The sequence below is a fragment of the Oncorhynchus mykiss genome, chromosome 30 (genome assembly GCF_057628025.1).
Source record: "Oncorhynchus mykiss isolate SJ-2025 chromosome 30, ASM5762802v1, whole genome shotgun sequence".
Lineage (NCBI taxonomy): Eukaryota > Metazoa > Chordata > Actinopteri > Salmoniformes > Salmonidae > Oncorhynchus > Oncorhynchus mykiss.
Window position 1 is genome coordinate 18,201,071 of NC_143051.1, and position 26,687 is coordinate 18,227,757.

Consider the following 26,687-nt stretch of genomic DNA (forward strand, 5'->3'; position numbering starts at 1 on the left):
CCTGATGTCTAGTCACTTTACCCTTCCTTTATGTACATATCTACCTTAAATACCTTATTATTATCTATCCTGATGTCTAGTCACTTTACCCTGCCTTTATGTACATATCTACCTTAAATACCTTATTATTATCTATCCTGATCCTGTCCCTTTACTCTGCCTTTATGTACATATCTACCTTAAATACCTTATTATTATCTATCCTGATCCTGTCCCTTTACTCTGCCTTTATGTACATATCTACCTCAAGTACCTTATTATTATCTATCCTGATCCTGTCCCTTTACCCTGCCTTTATGTACATATCTACCTTAAATACCTTATTATTATCTATCCTGATCCTGTCCCTTTACTCTGCCTTTATGTACATATCTACCTTAAATACCTTATTATTATCTATCCTGATCCTGTCCCTTTACTCTGCCTTTATGTACATATCTACCTTAAATACCTTATTATTATCTACTCTGATGTCTAGTCCCTTTACTCTGCCTTTATGTACATATCTACCTTAAATACCTTATTATTATCTATCCTGATGTCTAGTCCCTTTACTCTGCCTTTATGTACATATCTACCTTAAATACCTTATTATTATCTATCCTGATCCTGTCCCTTTACTCTGCCTTTATGTACATATCTACCTTAAATACCTTATTATTATCTATCCTGATGTCTAGTCCCTTTACTCTGCCTTTATGTACATATCTACCTTAAATACCTTATTATTATCTACTCTGATGTCTAGTCCCTTTACTCTGCCTTTATGTACATATCTACCTTAAATACCTTATTATTATCTATCCTGATGTCTAGTCCCTTTACTCTGCCTTTATGTACATATCTACCTTAAATACCTTATTATTATCTATCCTGATCCTGTCCCTTTACTCTGCCTTTATGTACATATCTACCTTAAATACCTTATTATTATCTATCCTGATCCTGTCCCTTTACCCTGCCTTTATGTACATATCTACCTTAAATACCTTATTATTATCTATCCTGATGTCTAGTCACTTTACCCTGCCTTTATGTACATATCTACCTTAAATACCTTATTATTATCTATCCTGATGTCTAGTCACTTTACCCTGCCTTTATGTACATATCTACCTTAAATACCTTATTATTATCTATCCTGATGTCTAGTCACTTTACTCTGCCTTTATGTACATATCTACCTTAAATACCTTATTATTATTTATCCTGATGTCTAGTCCCTTTACTCTGCCTTTATGTACATATCTACCTTAAATACCTTATTATTATCTATCCTGATGTCTAGTCCCTTTACCCTGCCTTTATGTACATATCTACCTCAAATACCTTATTATTATCTATCCTGATGTCTAGTCACTTTACCCTGCCTTTATGTACATATCTACCTTAAATACCTTATTATTATCTATCCTGATCCTGTCCCTTTACTCTGCCTTTATGTACATATCTACCTTAAATACCTTATTATTATCTATCCTGATCCTGTCCCTTTACTCTGCCTTTATGTACATATCTACCTTAAATACCTTATTATTATCTATCCTGATCCTGTCCCTTTACCCTGCCTTTATGTACATATCTACCTTAAATACCTTATTATTATCTATCCTGATGTCTAGTCACTTTACCCTGCCTTTATGTACATATCTACCTTAAATACCTTATTATTATCTATCCTGATGTCTAGTCACTTTACCCTGCCTTTATGTACATATCTACCTTAAATACCTTATTATTATCTATCCTGATGTCTAGTCACTTTACTCTGCCTTTATGTACATATCTACCTTAAATACCTTATTATTATCTATCCTGATGTCTAGTCACTTTACCCTGCCTTTATGTACATATCTACCTTAAATACCTTATTATTATCTACTCTGATGTCTAGTCCCTTTACTCTGCCTTTATGTACATATCTACCTTAAATACCTTATTATTATATAACCTGATGTCTAGTCCCTTTACCCTGCCTTTATGTACATATCTACCTTAAATACCTTATTATTATCTATCCTGATCCTGTCCCTTTACTCTGCCTTTATGTACATATCTACCTTAAATACCTTATTATTATCTATCCTGATCCTGTCCCTTTACTCTGCCTTTATGTACATATCTACCTTAAATACCTTATTATTATCTATCCTGATCCTGTCCCTTTACCCTGCCTTTATGTACATATCTACCTTAAATACCTTATTATTATCTATCCTGATCCTGTCCCTTTACTCTGCCTTTATGTACATATCTACCTTAAATACCTTATTATTATCTACTCTGATGACTAGTCACTTTACCCTGCCTTTATGTACATATCTACCTCAAATACCTTATTATTATCTATCCTGATGTCTAGTCCCTTTACTCTGTCTTTATGTACATATCTACCTTAAATACCTTATTATTATCTATCCTGATCCTGTCCCTTTACCCTGCCTTTATGTACATATCTACCTTAAATACCTTATTATTATCTATCCTGATGCCTAGTCACTTTACCCTGCCTTTATGTACATATCTACCTCAAATACCTTATTATTATCTATCCTGATGTCTAGTCCCTTTACCCTGCCTTTATGTACATATCTACCTCAAATACCTTATCTATCCTGATGTCTAGTCCCTTTACCCTGCCTTTATGTACATATCTACCTTAAATACCTTATTATTATCTATCCTGATGTCTAGTCACTTTACCCTGCCTTTATGTACATATCTACCTCAAATACCTTATTATTATCTATCCTGATCCTGTCCCTTTACCCTGCCTTTATGTACATATCTACCTCAAATACCTTATCTATCCTGATGTCTAGTCCCTTTACTCTGTCTTTATGTACATATCTACCTTAAATACCTTATTATTATCTATCCTGATCCTGTCCCTTTACCCTGCCTTTATGTACATATCTACCTTAAATACCTTATTATTATCTATCCTGATGCCTAGTCACTTTACCCTGCCTTTATGTACATATCTACCTTAAATACCTTATTATTATCTATCCTGATGCCTAGTCACTTTACCCTGCCTTTATGTACATATCTACCTCAAATACCTTATTATTATCTATCCTGATGTCTAGTCCCTTTACCCTACCTTTATGTACATATCTACCTCAAATACCTTATCTATCCTGATGTCTAGTCCCTTTACCCTGCCTTTATGTACATATCTACCTTAAATACCTTATTATTATCTATCCTGATGTCTAGTCACTTTACCCTGCCTTTATGTACATATCTACCTCAAATACCTTATTATTATCTATCCTGATCCTGTCCCTTTACCCTGCCTTTATGTACATATCTACCTCAAATACCTTATCTATCCTGATGTCTAGTCCCTTTACCCTGCATTTATGTACATATCTACCTTAAATACCTTATTATTATATATCCTGATGTCTAGTCCCTTTACTCTGCCTTTATGTACATATCTACCTTAAATACCTTATTATTATCTATCCTGATCCTGTGCCTTTACCCTGCCTTTATGTACATATCTACCTTAAATACCTTATTATTATCTATCCTGATGAGTAGTCACTTTACCCTGCCTTTATGTACATATCTACCTTAAATACCTTATTATTATCTATCCTGATGTCTAGTCACTTTACCCTGCCTTCATGTACATATCTACCTCAAATACCTTATTATTATCTATCCTGATGCAGTCACTTTACCCTGCCTTTATGTACATATCTACCTTAAATACCTTATTATTATCTATCCTGATGTCTAGTCCCTTTACTCTGCCTTTATGTACATATCTACCTTAAATACCTTATTATTATCTATCCTGATCCTGTCCCTTTACCCTGCCTTTATGTACATATCTACCTTAAATACCTTATTATTATCTATCCTGATCCTGTCCCTTTACTCTGCCTTTATGTACATATCTACCTTAAATACCTTATTATTATCTATCCTGATGTCTAGTCCCTTTACTCTGCCTTTATGTACATATCTACCTTAAATACCTTATTATTATCTACTCTGATGTCTAGTCCCTTTACTCTGCCTTTATGTACATATCTACCTTAAATACCTTATTATTATCTATCCTGATGTCTAGTCCCTTTACTCTGCCTTTATGTACATATCTACCTTAAATACCTTATTATTATCTATCCTGATCCTGTCCCTTTACTCTGCCTTTATGTACATATCTACCTTAAATACCTTATTATTATCTATCCTGATCCTGTCCCTTTACTCTGCCTTTATGTACATATCTACCTTAAATACCTTATTATTATCTATCCTGATCCTGTCCCTTTACTCTGCCTTTATGTACATATCTACCTTAAATACCTTATTATTATCTATCCTGATGTCTAGTCACTTTACCCTGCCTTTATGTACATATCTACCTTAAATACCTTATTATTATCTATCCTGATCCTGTCCCTTTACTCTGCCTTTATGTACATATCTACCTTAAATACCTTATTATTATCTATCCTGATCCTGTCCCTTTACCCTGCCTTTATGTACATATCTACCTTAAATACCTTATTATTATCTATCCTGATCCTGTCCCTTTACTCTGCCTTTATGTACATATCTACCTTAAATACCTTATTATTATCTATCCTGATCCTGTCCCTTTACTCTGCCTTTATGTACATATCTACCTTAAATACCTTATTATTATCTACTCTGATGACTAGTCACTTTACCCTGCCTTTATGTACATATCTACCTCAAATACCTTATTATTATCTATCCTGATGTCTAGTCCCTTTACTCTGTCTTTATGTACATATCTACCTTAAATACCTTATTATTATCTATCCTGATCCTGTCCCTTTACCCTGCCTTTATGTACATATCTACCTTAAATACCTTATTATTATCTATCCTGATGCCTAGTCACTTTACCCTGCCTTTATGTACATATCTACCTCAAATACCTTATTATTATCTATCCTGATGTCTAGTCCCTTTACCCTGCCTTTATGTACATATCTACCTCAAATACCTTATCTATCCTGATGTCTAGTCCCTTTACCCTGCCTTTATGTACATATCTACCTTAAATACCTTATTATTATCTATCCTGATGTCTAGTCACTTTACCCTGCCTTTATGTACATATCTACCTCAAATACCTTATTATTATCTATCCTGATCCTGTCCCTTTACCCTGCCTTTATGTACATATCTACCTCAAATACCTTATCTATCCTGATGTCTAGTCCCTTTACTCTGTCTTTATGTACATATCTACCTTAAATACCTTATTATTATCTATCCTGATGCCTAGTCACTTTACCCTGCCTTTATGTACATATCTACCTTAAATACCTTATTATTATCTATCCTGATGCCTAGTCACTTTACCCTGCCTTTATGTACATATCTACCTCAAATACCTTATTATTATCTATCCTGATGTCTAGTCCCTTTACCCTGCCTTTATGTACATATCTACCTCAAATACCTTATCTATCCTGATGTCTAGTCCCTTTACCCTGCCTTTATGTACATATCTACCTTAAATACCTTATTATTATCTATCCTGATGTCTAGTCCCTTTACTCTGCCTTTATGTACATATCTACCTCAAATACCTTATTATTATCTATCCTGATGCAGTCACTTTACCCTGCCTTTATGTACATATCTACCTCAAATACCTTATTATTATCTATCCTGATGCAGTCACTTTACCCTGCCTTTATGTACATATCTACCTTAAATACCTTATTATTATCTATCCTGATCCTGTCCCTTTACCCTGCCTTTATGTACATATCTACCTTAAATACCTTATTATTATCTATCCTGATCCTGTCCCTTTACTCTGCCTTTATGTACATATGTACCTTAAATACCTTATTATTATCTATCCTGATGTCTAGTCACTTTACCCTGCCTTTATGTACATATCTACCTCAAATACCTTATTATTATCTATCCTGATGAGTAGTCACTTTACCCTGCCTTTATGTACATATCTACCTTAAATACCTTATTATTATCTATCCTGACGTCTAGTCACTTTACCCTGCCTTTATGTACATATCTACCTCAAATACCTTATTATTATCTATCCTGATGTCTAGTCACTTTACCCTGCCTTTATGTACATATCTACCTCAAATACCTTATTATTATCTATCCTGATCCTGTGCCTTTACCCTGCCTTCATGTACATATCTACCTTAAATACCTTATTATTATCTATCCTGATCCTGTCACTTTACCCTGCCTTTATGTACATATCTACCTTAAATACCTTATTATTATCTATCCTGATGTCTAGTCCCTTTACTCTGCCTTTATGTACATATCTACCTTAAATACCTTATTATTATCTATCCTGATCCTGTCCCTTTACTCTGCCTTTATGTACATATCTACCTTAAATACCTTATTATTATCTATCCTGATGTCTAGTCACTTTACCCTGCCTTTATGTACATATCTACCTCAAATACCTTATTATTATCTATCCTGATGTCTAGTCCCTTTACCCTGCCTTTATGTACATATCTACCTCAAATACCTTATTATTATCTATCCTGATGTCTAGTCACTTTACCCTGCCTTTATGTACATATCTACCTTAAATACCTTATTATTATCTATCCTGATGTCTAGTCACTTTACCCTGCCTTTATGTACATATCTACCTCAAATACCTTATTATTATCTATCCTGATCCTGTCCCTTTACCCTGCCTTTATGTACATATCTACCTTAAATACCTTATTATTATCTATCCTGATGTCTAGTCCCTTTACTCTGCCTTTATGTACATATCTACCTTAAATACCTTATTATTATCTATCCTGATGTCTAGTCACTTTACCCTGCCTTTATGTACATATCTACCTCAAGTACCTCGTACCTCTGCACATTGATCTGGTACTGGTACTCCCTGTATATATTGAACCAAAATATAAACGCAACATGCAACAATTTCAGAGATTTTACTGAGTTATAGTTCATATAAGAAAATCAGTCAATTGAAATCTATGGATTTCACATGACTGGGAATACAGATATGCATATGTTGGTCACAGATACTTTACAAAAAAGGTAGGGGCGTGGATCAGAAAAGCAGTCTGTATCTGTTGTGACCACCATTTTCCCCATGCAGTGTGACTCATCTATTTCACATACAGTGCCTTGCGAAAGTATTCGGCCCCCTTGAACTTTGCGACCTTTTGCCACATTTCAGGCTTCAAACATAAAGATATAAAACTGTATTTTTTTGTGAAGAATCAACAACAAGTGGGACACAATCATGAAGTGGAACGACATTGATTGGATATTTCAAACTTTTTTAACAAATCAAAAACTGAAAAATTGGACGTGCAAAATTATTCAGCCCCCTTAAGTTAATACTTTGTAGCGCCATCTTTTGCTGCGATTACAGCTGTAAGTCGCTTGGGGTATGTCTCTATCAGTTTTGCACATCGAGAGACTGAAATCTTTTCCCATTCCTCCTTGCAAAACAGCTCGAGCTCAGTGAGGTTGGATGGAGAGCATTTGTGAACAGCAGTTTTCAGTTCTTTCCACAGATTCTCGATAGGATTTAGGTCTGGACTTTGACTTGGCCATTCTAACACCTGGATATGTTTATTTTTTAACCATTCCATTGTAGATTTTGCTTTATGTTTTGGATCATTGTCTTGTTGGAAGACAAATCTCCGTCCCAGTCTCAGGTCTTTTGCAGACTCCATCAGGTTTTCTTCCAGAATGGTCCTGTATTTGGCTCCATCCATCTTCCCATCAATTTTAACCATCTTCCCTGTCCCTGCTGAAGAAAAGCAGGCCCAAACCATGATGCTGCCACCACCATGTTTGACAGTGGGGATGGTGTGTTCAGCTGTGTTGCTTTTACGCCAAACATAACGTTTTGCATTGTTGCCAAAAAGTTCAATTTTGGTTTGATCTGACCAGAGCACCTTCTTCCACATGTTTGGTGTCTCCCAGGTGGCTTGTGGCAAACTTTAAACAACACTTTTTATGGATATCTTTAAGAAATGGCTTTCTTCTTGCCACTCTTCCATAAAGGCCAGATTTGTGCAATATATGACTGATTGTTGTCCTATGGACAGAGTCTCCCACCTCAGCTGTAGATCTCTGCAGTTCATCCAGAGTGATCATGGGCCTCTTGGCTGCATCTCTGATCAGTCTTCTCCTTGTATGAGCTGAAAGTTTAGAGGGACGGCCAGGTCTTGGTAGATTTGCAGTGGTCTGATACTCCTTCCATTTCAATATTATCGCTTGCACAGTGCTCCTTGGGATGTTTAAAGCTTGGGAAATCTTTTTGTATCCAAATCCTGCTTTAAACTTCTTCACAACAGTATCTCGGACCTGCCTGGTGTGTTCCTTGTTCTTCATGATGCTCTCTGCGCTTTTAACGGACCTCTGAGACTATCACAGTGCAGGTGCATTGATACGGAGACTTGATTACACACAGGTGGATTGTATTTATCATCATTAGTCATTTAGGTCAACATTGGATCATTCAGAGATCCTCACTGAACTTCTGGAGAGAGTTTGCTGCACTGAAAGTAAAGGGGCTGAATAATTTTGCACGCCCAATTTTTCAGTTTTTGATTTGTTAAAGTTTGAAATATCCAATAAATGTCGTTCCACTTCATGATTGTGTCCCACTTGTTGTTGATTCTTCACAAAAAAATACAGTTTTATATCTTTATGTTTGAAGCCTGAAATGTGGCAAAAGGTCGCAAAGTTCAAGGGGGCCGAATACTTTCGCAAGGCACTGTAGATTTAATCAGGCTGTTGATTGTGGCCTGTGGAATGTTGTCCCCTCCTCTTCAATGGCTGTGCGAAGTTGATGGATATTTGCAGAAACTGGAACATGCTGTCGTGCACATCGATCCAGAGCATCACAAACAAGCTGAATGTGTGACATGTCTGAGTATGTAGGCCATGGAAGAACTGGGATATTTTCAGTTTCCAGGAATTGTGTACAGATCCTTGTGACATGAAGCTGCACATTATCATGCCATCATGGGGCACACTGTTCACAACATTGACATCAGCAAACCACTTGCCCACACAACGCCAGATCTGCCATCTGCCCGGTACAGTTGAAACCGGGATTCATCCATGAAGAGCACACTTCTCCAGCGGCCCGTTGGCCGTCGACGGTAAGCCGAACTGTAGTCAGGTCAAGACCCCGGTGAGGATAACGAGCATGCAGATGAGCTTCCCTGAGACAGTTTCTGACAGTTTGTGCAGAAATGATTTGGTTGTGCAAACCCACAGTTTAATCAGTTCAGGTGGCTGTTCTCAGACAATCCCGTAGGTGAAGAAGCCAGAGGTCCTGGGCTGGCGTGGTTACACGTGGTCTGCGGTTGTGAGGCCGGTTGCATGTCCTGCCAAATTCTCTAAAACGACATTTGAGTTGGCTTATGGTAGAGAAATTAACATTAAATTATATGGAAACAGCTCTGGTGGATATTCCTGCAGTCAGCGTGCCAATTGCATCTGACTGCAGCAATCTGTGGCATTGTGTGACAAAGCTGCACATTTTAGAGTGGCCTTTTATTATCCCCAGCACAAGGTGAATCTGTGTAATGATCATGAGGTTTAATCATCTTATAATATGCCACACCTGTCAGTTGGATGGATTATCTTGGCAAAGGATAAATGCTCACTAACAGGGATGTAAACACATTTTTACACAATTTGAGAGAAATAAGCTTTGTGTGCATTTTTGGGATCTTTTATTTCAGCTCATGAAACACGGGATCAACACATGTTGCGTTTATATTTTTGTTCAGTGTACCTCCATTCTTGCAAGTAATTTTATTGCTTGTGTTACTATTTCCTCTTATGTTACTCTGCATCGTTGGGAAGGGCTCGTAAACAAGCATTTCACGGTCAAGTCTACACCAGTTGTATTCAGCACGTGACAAATAACATTTGATTTGATTCTCCACCCAGGTAGCCTACTGCACGACTGTAAATCACATACACAGGGCAGGAAATTAATCCTGTTAACCAGTTTCAGTTTCCTCTGTACTCAAATCAAAGAAACAAGTTAGCATGCCTCCCTCTCTCCAAAGTGCCCAGGTCCTGGAGTTTAATTAAATGCCCCCCTCTGACAGACATTAATGACTGCCATCCGTCTCTGGGGAAAGTGGCAATGTGGTTATCAGCATTGGCTAACCCTATTCTCTGGAGAGGGCACCCAAACACTAATACACACACGCACACACGTGTGCAGGCAAATGTGCATATGCACACACACACACAAACTACTAATACATAATCAACACATCCAGCACTTCAGCTCAGCAGCCTTTGATTAATTACTTCAAACAAACATTGGCTAATCGATTCCCCACCACTCTGGAATGAAGCAGGCTTGTGCAGCTGCACAAGTTATTTATGCTAATTAGCCTTAATGTTTTCAATTGAAACACTTTTATCAGTATTATTACCAGAGGATGTGAATGGTACTACAGAGATCTATTCTAATGTACAATAATATCATTCACTTTTTTTGGCCCAAATAAGAGACTTTAGGCACTGTTAGATTTGAATGCATCTACTCCATCCTAACCTCCTATACCTTTGCTGTGCTTTTTTATTTTTGTGATCACATTTTTACCTGTATTTTTATATAACTAGATGTGTCTTTATGATCACATTTTCACTTTTTTCTAAAACTACATTTCATTTTTGGTGATCACATTTGTACTTTTATTTTCATATAACTTAATGTCTTTATTTTGTCATCAAATTTTGACTTGTGTTTTGATATACTAAATATTTCTCTCCTGATCCCTCTTCAACAGCTGATGGATGAAGAGAAGGTGGTAGTGCTGTCGGAGATGGAGAAGCTTATGGGCTTATGCCAGCAGCTGCAGATGGGGGTGAGGACGCCGGTACAGGGCAAGACTGCCACCTTCCAGAAGGTACTATAAATACAGGCTTTATAAATACATTTGATTGATTGATTGATTACTATTATTGATATACTAGCTGTACATAATATGTTGAACTATGGTGTTGTTGTCAATGACTGGATTTGTTTTTGTAATGAAATCCACTTTTATTTAAGTTCTATGTTACAATAGTCTGCCAAGAATTAGTTTATTCATTAGATTTGTCATACAGAATACAATACAAATATTGCCAGGAGAGCACATGACTATAATAGGGTTCTACCATTTTGAAATAAACCATTGTCCAAAATCTAGCTTGCCTACTACTCACTTAAACTGCATACTGTGTATACTAATTGTACTACATACGGTTTAGAACGTACTGTTTAGTAAAAAACAAATGTGGTAAGCAACAAATATCAGCATACAAGGCCCATCCTACAGAGAATGTGTCATCTAATGCGCAATCTAAGCTTGATGCCCTCAATCTCACACAAATTATCAATGAACCCACCAGGTACAACCACCAAATCCGTAAACATGGGCACCCTCATAGATATCATCCTAACCAACTTGCCCTCCCCCTCTGCTGTTTTCAACCAAGATCTCAGAGATCACTGCCTCATTGCCTGCATCCGTAATGGGTCTGCGGTCAAACGACCACCCCTCATCACTGTCAAATGCTCCCTAAAACACTTCAGCGAGCAGGCTTTTCTAGTCGACCTGGCACGGGTATCCTGGAAGGATATTGACCTCATCCCGTCAGTGGAGGATGCCTGGTTATTCTTTAAAAGTGCCTTCCTCGCCATCTTAAATAAGCATGCCCCATTCAAAAAAATGTAGAACCAGGAACAGATATAGCCCTTGGTTCACTAGAGACCTGTCTGCCCTTGACCAGCACAAAAACATCCTGTGGCGTTCTGCATTAGCATCGAACATCCCCCGTGAAATGCATCTTTTCAGGGAAGTTTGGAACAAATATACACAGGCAGTTAGGAAAGCTAAGGCTAGCTTTTTCAAGCAGAAATTTGCATCCTGTGGCACAAACTCAAAAAAGTTCTGGGACACTGTAAAGTCCATGAAGAATAAGAGCACCTCCTCCCAGCTGCCCACTGCACTAAGGCTAGGAAACACTGTCAGCACAGATAAATCCACAGTAATTGAGAATTGCAATAAGTGTTTTTCTACGGCTGGCCATGCTTTCCACCTGGCTACCCCTACCCCGATCAACAGCCCTCCACCCCCCACAGCGACTCGCCCAAACCTCCCCCACTTCCCCTTCACCCAAATCCAGATAGCTGATGTTCTGAAAGAGCTGCAAAATCTAGACCCGTACAAATCAGCCGGGCTAGACAATCTAGACCCTCTCTTTTTCTAAAATGATCTGCCGAAATTGTTGCAACCCCTATTACTAGCCTGTTCAACCTCTCTTTCGTATCGTCTGAGATTCCCATAGATTGAAAAGCTGCCGCGGTCATCCTCCTCTTCAAAGAGGGAGACACTCTAGACCCAAACTGCTACAGACCTATATCTATTCTACCCTGCCTTTCTAAGGTCTTCGAAAGCCAAGTTAACAAACAGATTACCGACCATTTTGAATCCCACCGTACCTTCTCCGCTATGCAATCTGGTTTCAGAGCTGGTCATAGGTGCACCTCAGCCACGTTCAAGGTCCTAAACGATATCATAACCGCCATCGATGAGAGACATTACTGTGCAGCCGTATTCATCGACCTGGCTAAGGCTTTCGACTTTGTCAATTACAACATTCTTATTGGCAGACTCAGCAGCCTTGGTTTCTCAAATGACTGCCTCGCCTGGTTCATCAACTACTTCTCTGATAGAGTTCAGTGTGTCAATTCGGAGGGCCTGTTGTCTGGACCTCTGGCAGTCTCTATGGGGGTGCCACAGGGTTCAATTCTCGGGCCGACTCTCTTCTCTGTATACATCAATGATGTCGCTCTTGCTGCTGGTGATTCTTTGATCCACCTCTACGCAGACGACACCATTCTGTATACCTCTGGCCTTTCTTTAGACACTGTGTTAACAAACCTCCAGACGAGCTTCAATGCCATACAACTCTCCTTCCGTGGCATCCAACTGCTCTTAAATGCAAGTAAAACTAAATGTATGCTCTTCAACTGATCTCTGCCCACAAGTGCCCACCCGTCCAGCATCACTACTCTGGACGGTTCTGACTTAGAATATGTGGGCAACTACAAATACCTAGGTGTCTGGTTAGACTGTAAACTCTCCTTCCAGACTCACATTAAACATCTCCAATCCAAAATTAAATCTAGAATTGGCTTCCTATTTCGCAACAAAGCATACTTCACTCATGCTGCCAAACATACCCTCGTAAAACTGACCATCCTACCGATCCTCGACTTTGGCGATGTAATTTACAAAATAGCCTCCAACACTCTACTCAACAAATTGGATGCAGTCTATCACAGTGCCATCCGTTTTGTCACCAAAACCCATTTACTATCCACCACTGTGACCTGTACGCTCTCGTTGGCTGGCTCTCGCTTCATACTCATTGCCAAATCCACTGGCTCCAGGTCATCTACAAGTCTCTGCTAGGTAAAGCCCCACCTTATCTCAGCTCACTGGTCACCATAGCAGCACCCACCCGTAGCAAGCGCTCCAGCAGGTATACTTCACTGGTCACCTCCAAAGCCAATTCTTCCTTTGGCCGCCTCTCCTTCCAGTTCTCTGCTGCCAATGACTGGAACGAACTGCAAAAATTACTAAAGCTGGAGACTCTTACCTCCCTCACTAGCTTTAAGCACCAGCTGTCAGAGCAGCTCACAGATCACTGCACCTGTACATAGCTCATCTGTAAATAGCCCATCCAATCTACCTCATCCCCATACTTTATTTATTTATTTATTCATTTATCTTGCTCCTTTTCACACCAGTATCTCAACTTGCAGATTCATCTTCTGCACATCCTACCATTCCAGTATTTAATTGCTATATTGTAATTACTTCGCCACCATGGCCTATTTCCTTACCTCTTTTATCCTCATTTATACATGCTGTATATATATTTTTCTACTGTATTATTGATTGTATGTTTGTTTATTCCATGTGTAACTCTGTGTTGTTGTTTGTGTCAAACTGCTTTGCTTTATCTTGGCCAGGTCGCAGTTGTAAATGAGAATTTGTTCTCAACTAGCCTACCTGGTTAAATACAGGAGAAATAAAAAAAATACAAAATTGTGTTGATTCCCGCCATTCGTTCGTTTTGGTACAGCGCGTCCCTTCAGCTGATTATCAGCTGTTGTCATACACACGTGTCTCAAAATACAGTACGACATCCTGGCATTTAAAGTGTACAAAATGTTCTAAAATGCACATACTATAAAACTAACTTTTTCGCATAACTAAAATGCCTACTATTTAGAACGCAAGTATGGGTATTCAGACATGGCCATGGTTATAGGGAGCGTGAGAGAATGCACTGAAAAGAAACCTGGCAAAGGAGTATTGATGAACTGCAATGATAAGAGACAGTCAACCCATTCTTAATACAGCATTGGCAGCATTGGGCAAACATTTGTTACTGCTTTACAGACAGAGGTCAATCATAAAAACATTATTGTATAATTAAACCCTATAATGACACTGAGCTTAATGAACCTCTTAAAATCTTCTGGACAGTGATGAACTGACAATGGTCACCTTGTACTAATGGGAAAGGTTACAATCAGGATGAGAGAATAGAGAATAACATGGTGTACATCCCAAATGGCATCCTATTCCCTATATAGTGTGCACTGCTTTGAACAGGGCCCATAGGATTCTGGTCAAAAGTAGTGCATTATGTTGGGAATAGGGTGCCATTTGGGACACAACCATTGGGCTTCTCTGATTAATGTGGATCTGTTAGATTGGCATTGGCTTTCCCCTCAAGTTGTCATTAGCCAGACAGATCGGTCCACTCTGTCTGTCACAAGGGAATTAAGGGTGTTTTAATCAGGCAAAGGTCATTGCTGAAAAGTATTTTTAAATGGAGCAGGAGATGGAGGTTGTGTGTGTTTGGTGTGTCTAGTGTTGGTTTAGAAACACTCTGTAGTGAGAGGTTTAGAAACACTCTGTAGTGAGAGGTTTAGAAACACTCTGTAGTGAGAGGTTTAGAAACACTCTGTAGTGAGAGGTTTAGAAACACTCTGTAGTGAGAGGTTTAGAAACACTCTGTAGTGAGAGGTTTAGAAACACTCTGTAGTGAGAGGTTTAGAAACACTCTGTAGTGAGAGGTTTAGAAACACTCTGTAGTGAGAGGTTTAGAAACACTCTGTAGTGAGAGGTTTAGAAACACTCTGTAGTGAGAGGTTTAGAAACACTGTAGTGAGAGGTTTAGAAACACTCTGTAGTGAGAGGTTTAGAAACACTCTGTAGTGAGAGGTTTAGAAACACTCTGTAGTGAGAGGTTTAGAAACACTGTGTAGTGAGACGTTTAGAAACACTCTGTAGTGAGAGGTTTAGAAGCACTCTGTAGTGAGAGGTTTAGAAACACTCTGTAGTGAGAGGTTTAGAAACACTCTGTAGTGAGACGTTTAGAAACACTCTGTAGTGAGAGGTTTAGAAACACTCTGTAGTGAGAGGTTTAGAAACACTCTGTAGTGAGAGGTTTAGAAACACTCTGTAGTGAGAGGTTTAGAAACACTCTGTAGTGAGAGGTTTAGAAACACTCTGTAGTGAGAGGTTTAGAAACACTCTGTAGTGAGAGGTTTAGAAACACTGTAGTGAGACGTTTAGAAACACTCTGTAGTGAGAGGTTTAGAAACACTCTGTAGTGAGAGGTTTAGAAACACTCTGTAGTGAGAGGTTTAGAAACACTCTGTAGTGAGAGGTTTAGAAACACTGTAGTGAGAGGTTTAGAAACACTCTGTAGTGAGAGGTTTAGAAACACTCTGTAGTGAGAGGTTTAGAAACACTGTAGTGAGAGGTTTAGAAACACTCTGTAGTGAGAGGTTTAGAAACACTCTGTAGTGAGAGGTTTAGAAACACTCTGTAGTGAGAGGTTTAGAAACACTGTAGTGAGAGGTTTAGAAACACTCTGTAGTGAGAGGTTTAGAAACACTCTGTAGTGAGAGGTTTAGAAACACTCTGTAGTGAGAGGTTTAGAAACACTCTGTAGTGAGAGGTTTAGAAACACTCTGTAGTGAGAGGTTTAGAAACACTCTGTAGTGAGAGGTTTAGAAACACTCTGTAGTGAGAGGTTTAGAAACACTGTAGTGAGACGTTTAGAAACACTCTGTAGTGAGAGGTTTAGAAACACTCTGTAGTGAGAGGTTTAGAAACACTCTGTAGTGAGACGTTTAGAAACACTCTGTAGTGAGAGGTTTAGAAACACTCTGTAGTGAGAGGTTTAGAAACACTCTGTAGTGAGAGGTTTAGAAACACTCTGTAGTGAGAGGTTTAGAAACACTCTGTAGTGAGAGGTTTAGAAACACTCTAGTGAGACGTTTAGAAACACTCTGTAGTGAGAGGTTTAGAAACACTCTGTAGTGAGAGGTTTAGAAACACTCTGTAGTGAGACGTTTAGAAACACTCTGTAGTGAGAGGTTTAGAAACACTGTAGTGAGAGGTTTAGAAACACTCTGTAGTGAGAGGTTTAGAAACACTGTAGTGAAAGGTTTAGAAACACTGTAGTGAGAGGTTTAGAAACACTGTAGTGAAAGGTTTAGAAACACTCTGTAGTGAGAGGTTTAGAAACACTCTGTAGTGAGAGGTTTAGAAACACTCTGTAGTGAGAGGTTTAGAAACACTCTGTAGTGAGAGGTTTAGAAACACTCTGTAGTGAGAGGTTTAGAAACACTCTGTAGTGAGAGGTTTAGAAACACTCTGTAGTGAGAGGTTTAGAAACACTCTGTAGTGAGAGGTTTAGAAACACTCTGTAGTGAGAGGTTTAGAAACACTCTGTAGTGAGAGGTTTAGAAACACTCTGTAGTGAGAGTTTTAGAAACACTCTGTAGTGAGAGGTTTAGAAACACTCTGTAGTGAGAGGTTTAGAAACACTGTAGTGAGAGGTTTAGAAACACTGTAGTGAGAGGTTTAGAAACACTCTGTAGTGAGAGGTTTAGAAACACTCTGTAGTGAGAGGTTTAGAAACACTCTGTAGTGAGAGGTTTAGAAACACTCTGTAGTGAGAGGTTTAGAAACACTCTGTAGTGAGAGGTTTAGAAACACTCTGTAGTGAGAGGTTTAGAAACACTCTGTAGTGAGAGGTTTAGAAACACTCTGTAGTGAGAGGTTTAGAAACACTCTGTAGTGAGAGGTTTAGAAACACTCTGTAGTGAGAGGTTTAGAAACACTCTGTAGTGAGAGGTTTAGAAACACTCTGTAGTGAGAGGTTTAGAAACACTCTGTAGTGAGAGGTTTAGAAACACTCTGTAGTGAGAGGTTTAGAAACACTCTGTAGTGAGAGGTTTAGAAACACTGTAGTGAGACGTTTAGAAACACTCTGTAGTGAGAGGTTTAGAAACACTGTAGTGAGAGGTTTAGAAACACTGTAGTGAGAGGTTTAGAAACACTCTGTAGTGAGAGGTTTAGAAACACTGTAGTGAGAGGTTTAGAAACACTGTAGTGAGAGGTTTAGAAACACTCTGTAGTGAGAGGTTTAGAAACACTCTGTAGTGAGACAACTTAGATGGCAATTCTTAGATTCTTACTAGTGTCCCATGTATACATCAGCTTTTCCATGTATACATACCATTATTTGTTTTACCATTATCTATATCTTTATGTTGTAATCATAATTATTACATTCTATCAGACCACCATCCTTGACATGTTTTTGAAATCTTTCTCTGTCTGTCTCTAGGTGGATTCCTCCATTCAGAACACTAGAGCCATCATTACTGTGGTGATCTACCTCCTGCCAGTCTGTAACAAGATTGTCAGAAAGGTGAGAGGTCACAGTTGACATCAGCTCATCTACCAAGTGGTTCAAGTGCACCCTCTTAGCAATGTTTACTGGGGTTTGAGTACACTTTTTTTAAAGTACAGATGAATATATCAATGGTGGTCATTTTCCAATGTTTTATTACTCTACCTTATCCTGTGTCTGTGTGTCCAGTATAAGTCAGAGAGAAGCAGTCTGGGTTCTCCACAAAGCTGGAGGGACAGGCAGTCGTCCACGGCCGTCAAAGACGACGTGCTCAACGGCAAGAACAGCAACGGCTTCGGGGTCAAATCCCTTGAGCAGCATATGGCCAACCTCACCTTCCTGGAGAGCAAGTAGTCCAGTCCAGCGACCTTTGATCCCTAACCTGTATCACCTATCAGAGTTGGAGCGTACCATTGTCGACCACCAGGGGGCGACATACATGAAACGTCACTCACGCAGACATAATGGCAGTTTACCCACCACTCACACGCGCCTCTGTCAGTGTAATCAGCCCATTTGCTTTGTGGTGTAACTGTTACCTGTAGCACATCTCAGCCAAATACAGCAGATGTAAGAACAAATATTTTTAAAAAAATATGCTGTAATGAAATCCATCGCCAGTGCATGATGCCATCACCTGACAGGTCTTTTAATCTCCTTTTATCAATCCCTGTGATTTGGGCTGTTAAACCAGCTTTCTGATTGCCTGGTCCCAGATCAGTTTTGGCTGTCTTATCAACTCCTATGGCCATTGTCATGAGGAGTTGGCAGGACAGCCCAAACAGATCTGGTAGCAGACCAGCTTTCTGCTGTTTCTCTCACTGTTGTACGCCAACCAAATCCCATCATGGTTTAGTAATTATTGAGTGAAATCAATGCTCTCACTTTGATGCCAAATAAGAGAGTAAATGGATGGTTTAATCAGGGTATTATGACACTTGGCTTGCTAATAGACTGAAAAATAAGGCTCTTATTATTGCTCCATTTCAGCAGAGGCGGAGACAATTTTATCCAATTGACTTTCTACTGTCTTTAGAGTATTGAATCACATTCAGTGTTTGTGGTATACTGTTTTATGCATTTTTCAGAAGACATGTAAAAGATTGCTGGCCTAGCGCATGAGTCAAATCAACTGTGGTTTAGTAGCTGTTCCTTATGAAGTGTACTTGTAATTAAGGTTATGTCCCAAATGGCACCCTATTCAGTGCACTACTTTTGACCAGCGCTCATAGGTCTCTGGTCAAAAGTAGTGCACCTAGTTTCGCAAAATATTTTGGCCCGCGACCCCATTTTGGTCAGAATTTTGATGTATGTAATCAATGTCTGTTTACTTTTTTAATTGGGGCAACGACAGTATTACAAATCAGTCTGACACTACCTTTGACAGTATTTCAATCTAAAGAATGGTTTGAAGTGACTGAAGTGCATCTTCTGTGTAGAGAAGAACATGTTATTTTCCTCCCTGATGTAGTGCCTGTTCTAATTAGTCCTGTGTGGCTTGTGGGCATTGTAGGTGTTCCTGAGAGTCTCATCTTTCAGTGATGGGGTCATAATATTTTATAGCTTAAACCATTCAAAAGACTGAGCCACATCTGTAGGAAGAAAACAGAAACATTATTATAACTGCATCTAGTGGCTACCGGAAGTTACTGTTACTGATGTGACCCCTGTTCTATGAACCAAGCGCAATTTATTTTCTTTTTTTCCAGTTTCTCTCGTGACCCCTAGTTTGGAAAACACTAGAAAATGGTGTCATTTGGGATGCAGGCTAAGACTGCCTTGTGGGCTATTGTGTATTATTATGGTACTTGAAGCACAGATATATACAGGTAACTGCCAAAATAAAGGAAACACTTGAGTAAAAGTCAGATACAAACTCTATTGAAAGCAGGTGCCTCCACACATGTGTGGTTCCTGAGTTGATAAAGTAATTAACTTCCCATCATGCTTAGGGATATTTATAAAAACACCCAGTTGCCCAGTATTTTGGCTACCATGGCTAGAAGAGATCTGTGACTTTATAAGAGGGGTCTCAAAGGAGCACAGGGGGTTTAAGGGGTGTGTGTGTCTCACACCCTTTAAAGCTGACAAGGTACAAATCTGTTGTTCTGCCCCTGAACAGGCAGTTAACCCACTGTTCCTAGGCCGTCATTGAAAATAAGAATTTGTTCTTAACTGACTTGCCTAGTTAAATAAAAGGTTTAAAAAAAATATATATATATATTTTAAATTCACCAGATCTCCACCCAATTGAACACTTATGGGAGATTTTGGAGCGACACTACCATTAACAAAACACAAAATTATGGAATTTCTAGTGGAGGAATGGTGTCGCATCCCTCCAATAGAGTTCCAGACACTATGCCAAGGTGAACTGAAGCTGTTTTGGCGGCTCGTGGTGGCCCATTAAGACACTATGTTGGCGTTTCCTTTATTTTGGCAGTTACCTGTAGCTATAGCCACTGAGGTGACGATTCTGGTACTACTAAACCTGAATGGTTAGTGTGAAGACTGCATAACCATATAAAGCTTTAGAGTTGATTGTGTATGGCTGTAGCTAATGTCATCTTCTGTTGAGTAAAGAAACCACAGATGTGCAGAAACAGATGTACTTTTAGACCATCTATCCTTTTGACAGTTGAATGACTGATAAACAGAACACAAATCTAAATAAACATTATTTTTCTTAAAACAGGTTTGATTGTGTCATTTATTAAGGTATGTACAGTAAACAAAAAATACATATTTTTCTAACAGAACAAAAACGCGGGCTTATTTGGTACATAGTCACTTAATAACTGACATAATGGAATTATCTTAGACTTCCTCCTTTGAAAATAAATGTCAAGTTCCATCAACGATCATAATAAAGAGCAAAACATTTTAAAAAAGGTATCTCATAAAACTTAACTGGCTCTGAATTTCTTCATGTTACATCAAAGCAAACAAAACAGTATTTGCCCTGGACTGCCTACAGGTAAGGTAGAGGCTAGAGAACTTAAAGGCACAGTGCATTACCTCCAGCACCCCAGATATCTGCACTGTCATCCACCACGGGCATAAGTCCATATCTGGACAGGCACTATGCTGTGATGTAAGTACCTAGGTCTGGCTGGGCCTGAGACGAGGGACCCCCTCCAACAGAGCTGCCCCAGGAAAGGTCACTCCAGCTGGGCTGAGGAGAGTGTGAGGAGTCCCTGTGACCTCATTCCTCAGCATGGCTCTGGCTCTGGCTGTGGCTCCGGCTGTGGCTCTGGCTGGGTGCTTTTGGTCCGTTTAGAGACAACGCTCTCGTACTCCTCTCTGCTAAGGAGACCATTAGTGACCGTCTTGCTCTCCTCTATTTTAGGGAGGATGACCGCAATGTATCCCTCAGTGGAAGGCTGGTCAAATACACATGAAAGACAGGTAGGACAGTTAGCCATGTTAATGGTAATGTGATTTACCATCTCAATGGGGTATATGTAAATGGAGAACATTAGATTGACCAAAAATGTATTTTAACTGGTATGAAGCTTATGGAAATGTTTCTCACCTTTCCCAGTAAAAGTTCTGGTCTTTCAAGAATATCCTCATTGACCTCCAATAGCCGACCCCTTATGCAGCTGAAAAGATTAACCAGGATTATAATTCAGGCTAATTTAAAAAGATCTTAGAGTAGTGACTGGCACTAACCATAAAGGGTAGATTATCTGCAGAGGTGAAAATCATAATACAAGAGCAGCAAAGGTTGTAATGACCTGTAAATGGTGTACTCCACACCATCTGTACATGTTATTCTACACAAAGGAGCAAACTCTGTGAGGAACTGTCCTCCCTGGAAATGAAGAAGACACGTGTTAGTTTGACCATCACAAGTCAGAAAATCAAAGGATGTCAATACCACAGTATATGTAATAGTAGTGTAAAATATAATAATAGTCCTAATATGGCAGAGTATCCTTACGGCAGGTAGCTTTGGGCCAGTAACCGAAAGGTCGCTAGTTCAAATCCTGATGCAGACTAGGTGAAAAGTCTGTACCCTTGCTCAAGGCAATTCACCCTAATTTCTTCTGTAAGTTGCAGAGTGTCTGCTAAATGACTAAAATGTAATAATATACCAGACTATATTAACAACAACAACAAAACATCACTTCAGTTTTAGCAGTACATACCAATGATTTGTTTTGACGCCACCACACCTCCAACTTGGCACTCCCACACCATTGTAAAAAATATTTAACTATAGAAGACATTTACTAATGTCTACATTTGTTTTTAGTAGTGCTGATCGATTAATTGAAAAGTAGGTTCATTCATTTGAATTCTATTTTTTTATGTGAGCTCGATGCTCACATTTCAGTTTCTCAAGAGATAAATCAGATCCAGCCTGAACTGTGAGATGTCCGAGGGAGTTGTTGTTTCCAACAGGCCAATATTAACGCACATAACTTGGTAATTAACTACAATACCCATAATCCATTGTGCATCTACTTGTCCGGCCTGCTACATTAGGTTAGTGTGCTGCAGCCTGGAGAGCAGAATGGCAATTGCGAGGGGATATAGAGAGCAGCTGTTGCTTCGCAAGGCACCTCTACCTGAAAATACATGATCTAAGTGAATGATAGTTGGTATTCAGCAGTCATAAAAGTATGCCTTATTACCTTTGAAGAACTACAAAAATTTTGATTTTGTCAGGCAGCAGCTCTATAGAGATGAGATGATGACTTGGAATTAAATAAAGTTATAAAATAAAAAATGTAATATACACAACTTAATTTATTTACATTAATTTACTTTAAAATATTTATGGTTAATAAGTGATAAGCAGTTAATTGTTGGTTAATTTTTAAGATATTTATGGTTAATAAGTGATAAGCAGTTAATTGTTGGTTAATTGTTTTATTCTGTATTGTTACAGCATTCAACCTAAATAATCAAAACCGAACAGACCTCAAGAAGCACTAATCGCTCAGCACTTTTTGGGGCCATGTTTATTCTATTGCATACTTTTAAATTATAGGTGAGCTAAACATTTTTTTTTAAATGCTAAATGAAAGTGTATATTAAAACACTTTCCTTAAAGTTTTTTTTTTTGGTACTAATGTTACCCTCCCCACTATAAAAATAAATAAATACATTAAATAGCCTACATTTTAATTAAATATAGAGGACTACTTTTCTGAAGAGTGCCAATATGGCCAACCCATTGATTCAAAACCTCTCCATGGCCAAAACACAGCATCTTCAAAACCAGGAATTATAAACATTGGTACATACTCTCTTTGACTTTCCAGACACTCTGTTATGCAGGCGACTGCAGCCAGCGCTGATCTGATAGTTGATGCTCTTGATTGACCTCCCGTTCTGAAGGATAGGGTGACTCTCTGCCAGGGTGATGACACAGATTCTGTCAAAAGAGATCCACAGGAACACATTAGCGCCATGTTTAAATTTACAGAAAATAAATAATGTTGTCTGTGGAGGTAGCAAAGCAAATTGTTGATTAGCTTTGGGACAACATCGGGAGTGTTGTGTCCCAAAGTAACGCGTTGATGAGCTGCAGTTTTGTTTATGAGCTGCACATTGGCAATTTTAAGTAGGAAATGAACACATTATCTTAGCCAGCTACCTGTTTGAATGCTGAAGAACGCACTGGTCTTCACAATCCTTGCCCTTGATATCTAAGCACAAAGAAGAATACATCGTTCGTTACAACTTTATTCATTCATAAAAAAAAATCGCCAGTGGTCCTCAACCATGGACAAGGAGGGATACGGATTTGAGGTTTTTGGGACCAGCCAGTTCTTAAAGAAATTAGTCAACTGCAAATTCTATGAAAATACATCGCAAAAGCTGTCAGGCTAGCTACCATACCCAAAGCCAAAACACACGTGTTGGTCTCATGTCGACACCCAGTGTCAGTGGTGAACACTGGTTACGTTAGCTAAAATATGTCTAGTTAGCTAATAAGTTACCTGTTTTATACCATCGAGTGTAATACCGATCGATGACAGAGGGTGCCTTATTATGCTCCATGTCTTCCATTGAAACAAGTACTAAAGGGCATTAGCTAGCTAGCTAAATAAAAGACAAATGTTTGACAGATAAATATACAAATGCTTCGATTTCGTGACGGAGTGTAAACACTGTTACACACTTCGGGTCCGTCCCTTTCAAAAATCCGGAAGACTTTCAAATTGAAATTTCAAACGTTCCGAGAACCTTTTAATCAGTTATGAAATTACTTGATGTCAACCAAATATTTATATATACCCAGGGTTGGGTAGGTTGCTTTCTAAATGTAATCCGTTACAATTACTAGTTACCTGTCCAAAACTGTAATCAGTAAAGTAACTTTGGGATTACCCAAACTCGGTAACGTAATCGGATTACTTTCAGTTACTTTTAGATTACTTTCCCCGTAAAATGCATTAGAAGACAAAAATTAATATTACCAATTGAACGACATCTATTGTAGAATAAGTCAATGTTAGAGTGTACATAGCTTGTCATAAACGTATGTTGCATTTTACTTTATGGTTATGTAGGCTTCTTCTAAGTCATCTTTTTTTACTACAGATATTAATATGATTTGGCTATATCTTTACATTAAAAACCAAACTCGGTCAGATTTCCATTAATTACAATTAATTTATTACCCCTTTATATTCAAGAATAGCACTTGGAAATATGGAAATATAGATTAGCCAAATTGTAATTAGCCTCCTCTGTTGTTTATGATTTTGATTTTGTTGATTGGGGTCATTGTTTCGAGAAATACTGCTCTTATAGAATGGCATGCTTTGAGCACTACTGAAAAGTGCTATTTGCATGTGAAACATGTATGCCATAGTCTGCATCTGCTATAGGCCTATTGTTTATATTGTTTGTTGGTGACACTTTGAATACTCAATAATTTGCAGAAATGTGTCTATAAAAAGGGCGCGAGTTTGTGGATGTGTCCGTTAAGGCCTCTGGACGTTTTTGAATCAGCACGAATTAGAATGAGCAATAAAAGCCCCACAGTATGGAGAACAATACCACGGAGGAGTTGGGAGAACCTCTGTCAAAATTTTATTCCAAAGGATGGGATCTGCACTTTGCAGCTGTTGCGAGAGCGCATTTTTCACTGGCTGTCTACTGGTTGCAAAAACAATGCTAGATAGGCAGTTTAAACTTGTTCAATTCAACCATTATTGGGTTAAAATACTCATGTAGCCTACATTTGTGAACAGCCATCCACAACAACCACAATCTGTAAGGCGTAAATAGCTAAATGAGAGAGCAGCAGTGTGATTCACCTCAATGCGCTATGTAGACATCAAATCAAATTGTTTTTTGAGAAAACAGAAAAGTGTCAAATAATTTGTTTGCAAACATTGTTTTTTAATTTAAAAGTAATCCTAAAGGTAATCATCTATTTTTTCAAAAGTATCTGTAATATGATTACAATATTTTTGCTGGTAAGTAATGGATTAGAGTTACAGTTTTTTTGTAATCTGTTACATGTAACTGATTACATGTAATCTGTTACTCCCCATATATACCCTAGCTCAGTGGTTCCCAAACTTTTTATAGTTCCATACCCCTTCAAACGTTCAACCTCTAGCTGCGTATCCCCTCTAGCACCAGGGTCAGCGCACTCTCAAATGTTGTTTTTTGCCATCATTGTAAGCCTGCCACACACACACATTATACAATACAATAAATCTGTCAGTGGCTTCTGATTAAATTACATTTTCACAGAACTACTTGTTGCAATTTCGATGAGGTTCTCTTGTTTTCTCTCGCCTCGTAGCCTCGTTTCACTGCCAAAAATAAAATAAAATAATCTGTGGCGTCGGGAGCAACTGCTTGCACGTGCGTTACCACTCCACTATGTCTCCCTGTCATGGCTTTTGCGCCATCAGTACAGATACCAACATGAGCAGCAGCTACGTTTGGCTACAAACAGAACGTTAGTGAAATTCCCGTGACCAAGTAACGGTTAATGTGATTGGATGTTAATTATTTGACAAGGCTACCTGTATTTGACATTGTGTTGTTATTTCGCTGAACACTAGATTTTGTTTATGGCAGTGAAACAAGGATACTCAGGCGAGAAAAAAACCTCACCCAAATGTGTAGTAGCCCCATTGGAAAATATAAATGGACTGTTTGAAAATGTGAAGGAAAAAAAAGTTTAAAAATAAAATAAAAAATACACATATAAAAATGTTTTTGAATCACATTTTTATTTGGCGTATCCCCGACGGCATTGCCAGTTTGGGAATACCTGCCCTAGATGACTAACAGGGGAGCTGTTTTGAAGCCACTGCGCTCCCATCTTGGCACTCCCCCACCGTTGTAAAAAATATTTAGGAAGTTATGGAAATGCATTTATTAATGTCTACATTTGTTTTTGCCACTTTTATTCTATTACAGACACTTAAATGCATACTTTTAAATTATATTATGTGAGCTAAACATAAAAATATCTGAAAACATTTTCCTTAATGTATATTTTTTTGAAAGTTAATTTTACAGTCCCCACTACAACAAAACATACTTAAATACATGTAATTTGTCCTTGAAACATTTAATTGAAATATTGTACAATTCCATTCATTCCTATGGATGACTGCTTTTTCTGGGGAGTGCCAATATGGCCGACCGGTGGCTTCAAAGCCTCTCATTGGACAATACATAACATCAGCAATCCAGGGTTTATTTATATACATCATTGATGTCAACAGGTGTTATCTTGATGTTACCTGCTATAATCTTAAAGATCGACTGCCCCTTAAAAGCAACTTCTCGTTTTGAAATCAGCCTATGTGGCATTGAAATGAGTCAGAAACATTTATTCTACTGTAAAAATTGACTACAACGTGTAAATGGGATAATTTTGGTCATAAAGTCAGTCT

General features: G+C 38.5%; 2 protein-coding genes across 7 annotated transcripts in view; one reads left to right on the top strand and one right to left on the bottom strand.

Annotated features, from left to right (window-relative positions):
• The window catches only part of ctnnal1 (catenin (cadherin-associated protein), alpha-like 1), a 132,141-nt gene extending 112,763 nt beyond the window's left edge, over nucleotides 1-19,378 (top strand). For all 6 annotated transcript variants that reach the window (XM_090227682.1, XM_090227683.1, XM_036970839.2 and 3 more), the window contains 3 exons: nucleotides 10,809-10,928; nucleotides 17,734-17,817; nucleotides 17,989-19,378. In XM_090227682.1, coding sequence (XP_090083808.1) covers nucleotides 10,809-10,928; nucleotides 17,734-17,817; nucleotides 17,989-18,153 — 369 coding nt within the window. In that variant the 3' untranslated portion in view covers nucleotides 18,154-19,378. The remainder of the gene's footprint in view (nucleotides 1-10,808; nucleotides 10,929-17,733; nucleotides 17,818-17,988) is intronic.
• A 1,101-nt stretch (nucleotides 19,379-20,479) lies between these two features.
• abitram (actin binding transcription modulator) lies at nucleotides 20,480-23,964 on the bottom strand. Its single transcript, XM_021559995.3, has 6 exons — nucleotides 23,757-23,964; nucleotides 23,411-23,462; nucleotides 23,059-23,188; nucleotides 21,540-21,616; nucleotides 21,335-21,404; nucleotides 20,480-21,182 (listed from the first exon to the last, which is right to left on the bottom strand). Exons 1-6 carry the CDS (start codon nucleotides 23,824-23,826, stop codon nucleotides 21,012-21,014), a joined length of 570 nt encoding a protein of 189 aa, XP_021415670.1. The 5' UTR covers nucleotides 23,827-23,964; the 3' UTR covers nucleotides 20,480-21,011.
• Nucleotides 23,965-26,687: the final 2,723 nt, after the last annotated feature.

Bases quoted from the DNA above. Each gene is read 5' to 3' on its own strand.
- abitram (XM_021559995.3), bottom strand. From the start codon at position 23,826: ATGGAAGACATGGAGCATAATAAGGCACCCTCTGTCATCGATCGGTAT. The intron at 23,189-23,410 runs GTAGCTGGCTAA...CTCTTTTGACAG, and splicing joins GTTCTTCAGCATTCAAACAG to AATCTGTGTCATCACCCTGG. The intron at 21,617-23,058 runs GTATGTACCAAT...CTTCATTTCCAG, and splicing joins TGTCTGGAAAGTCAAAGAGA to GGAGGACAGTTCCTCACAGA.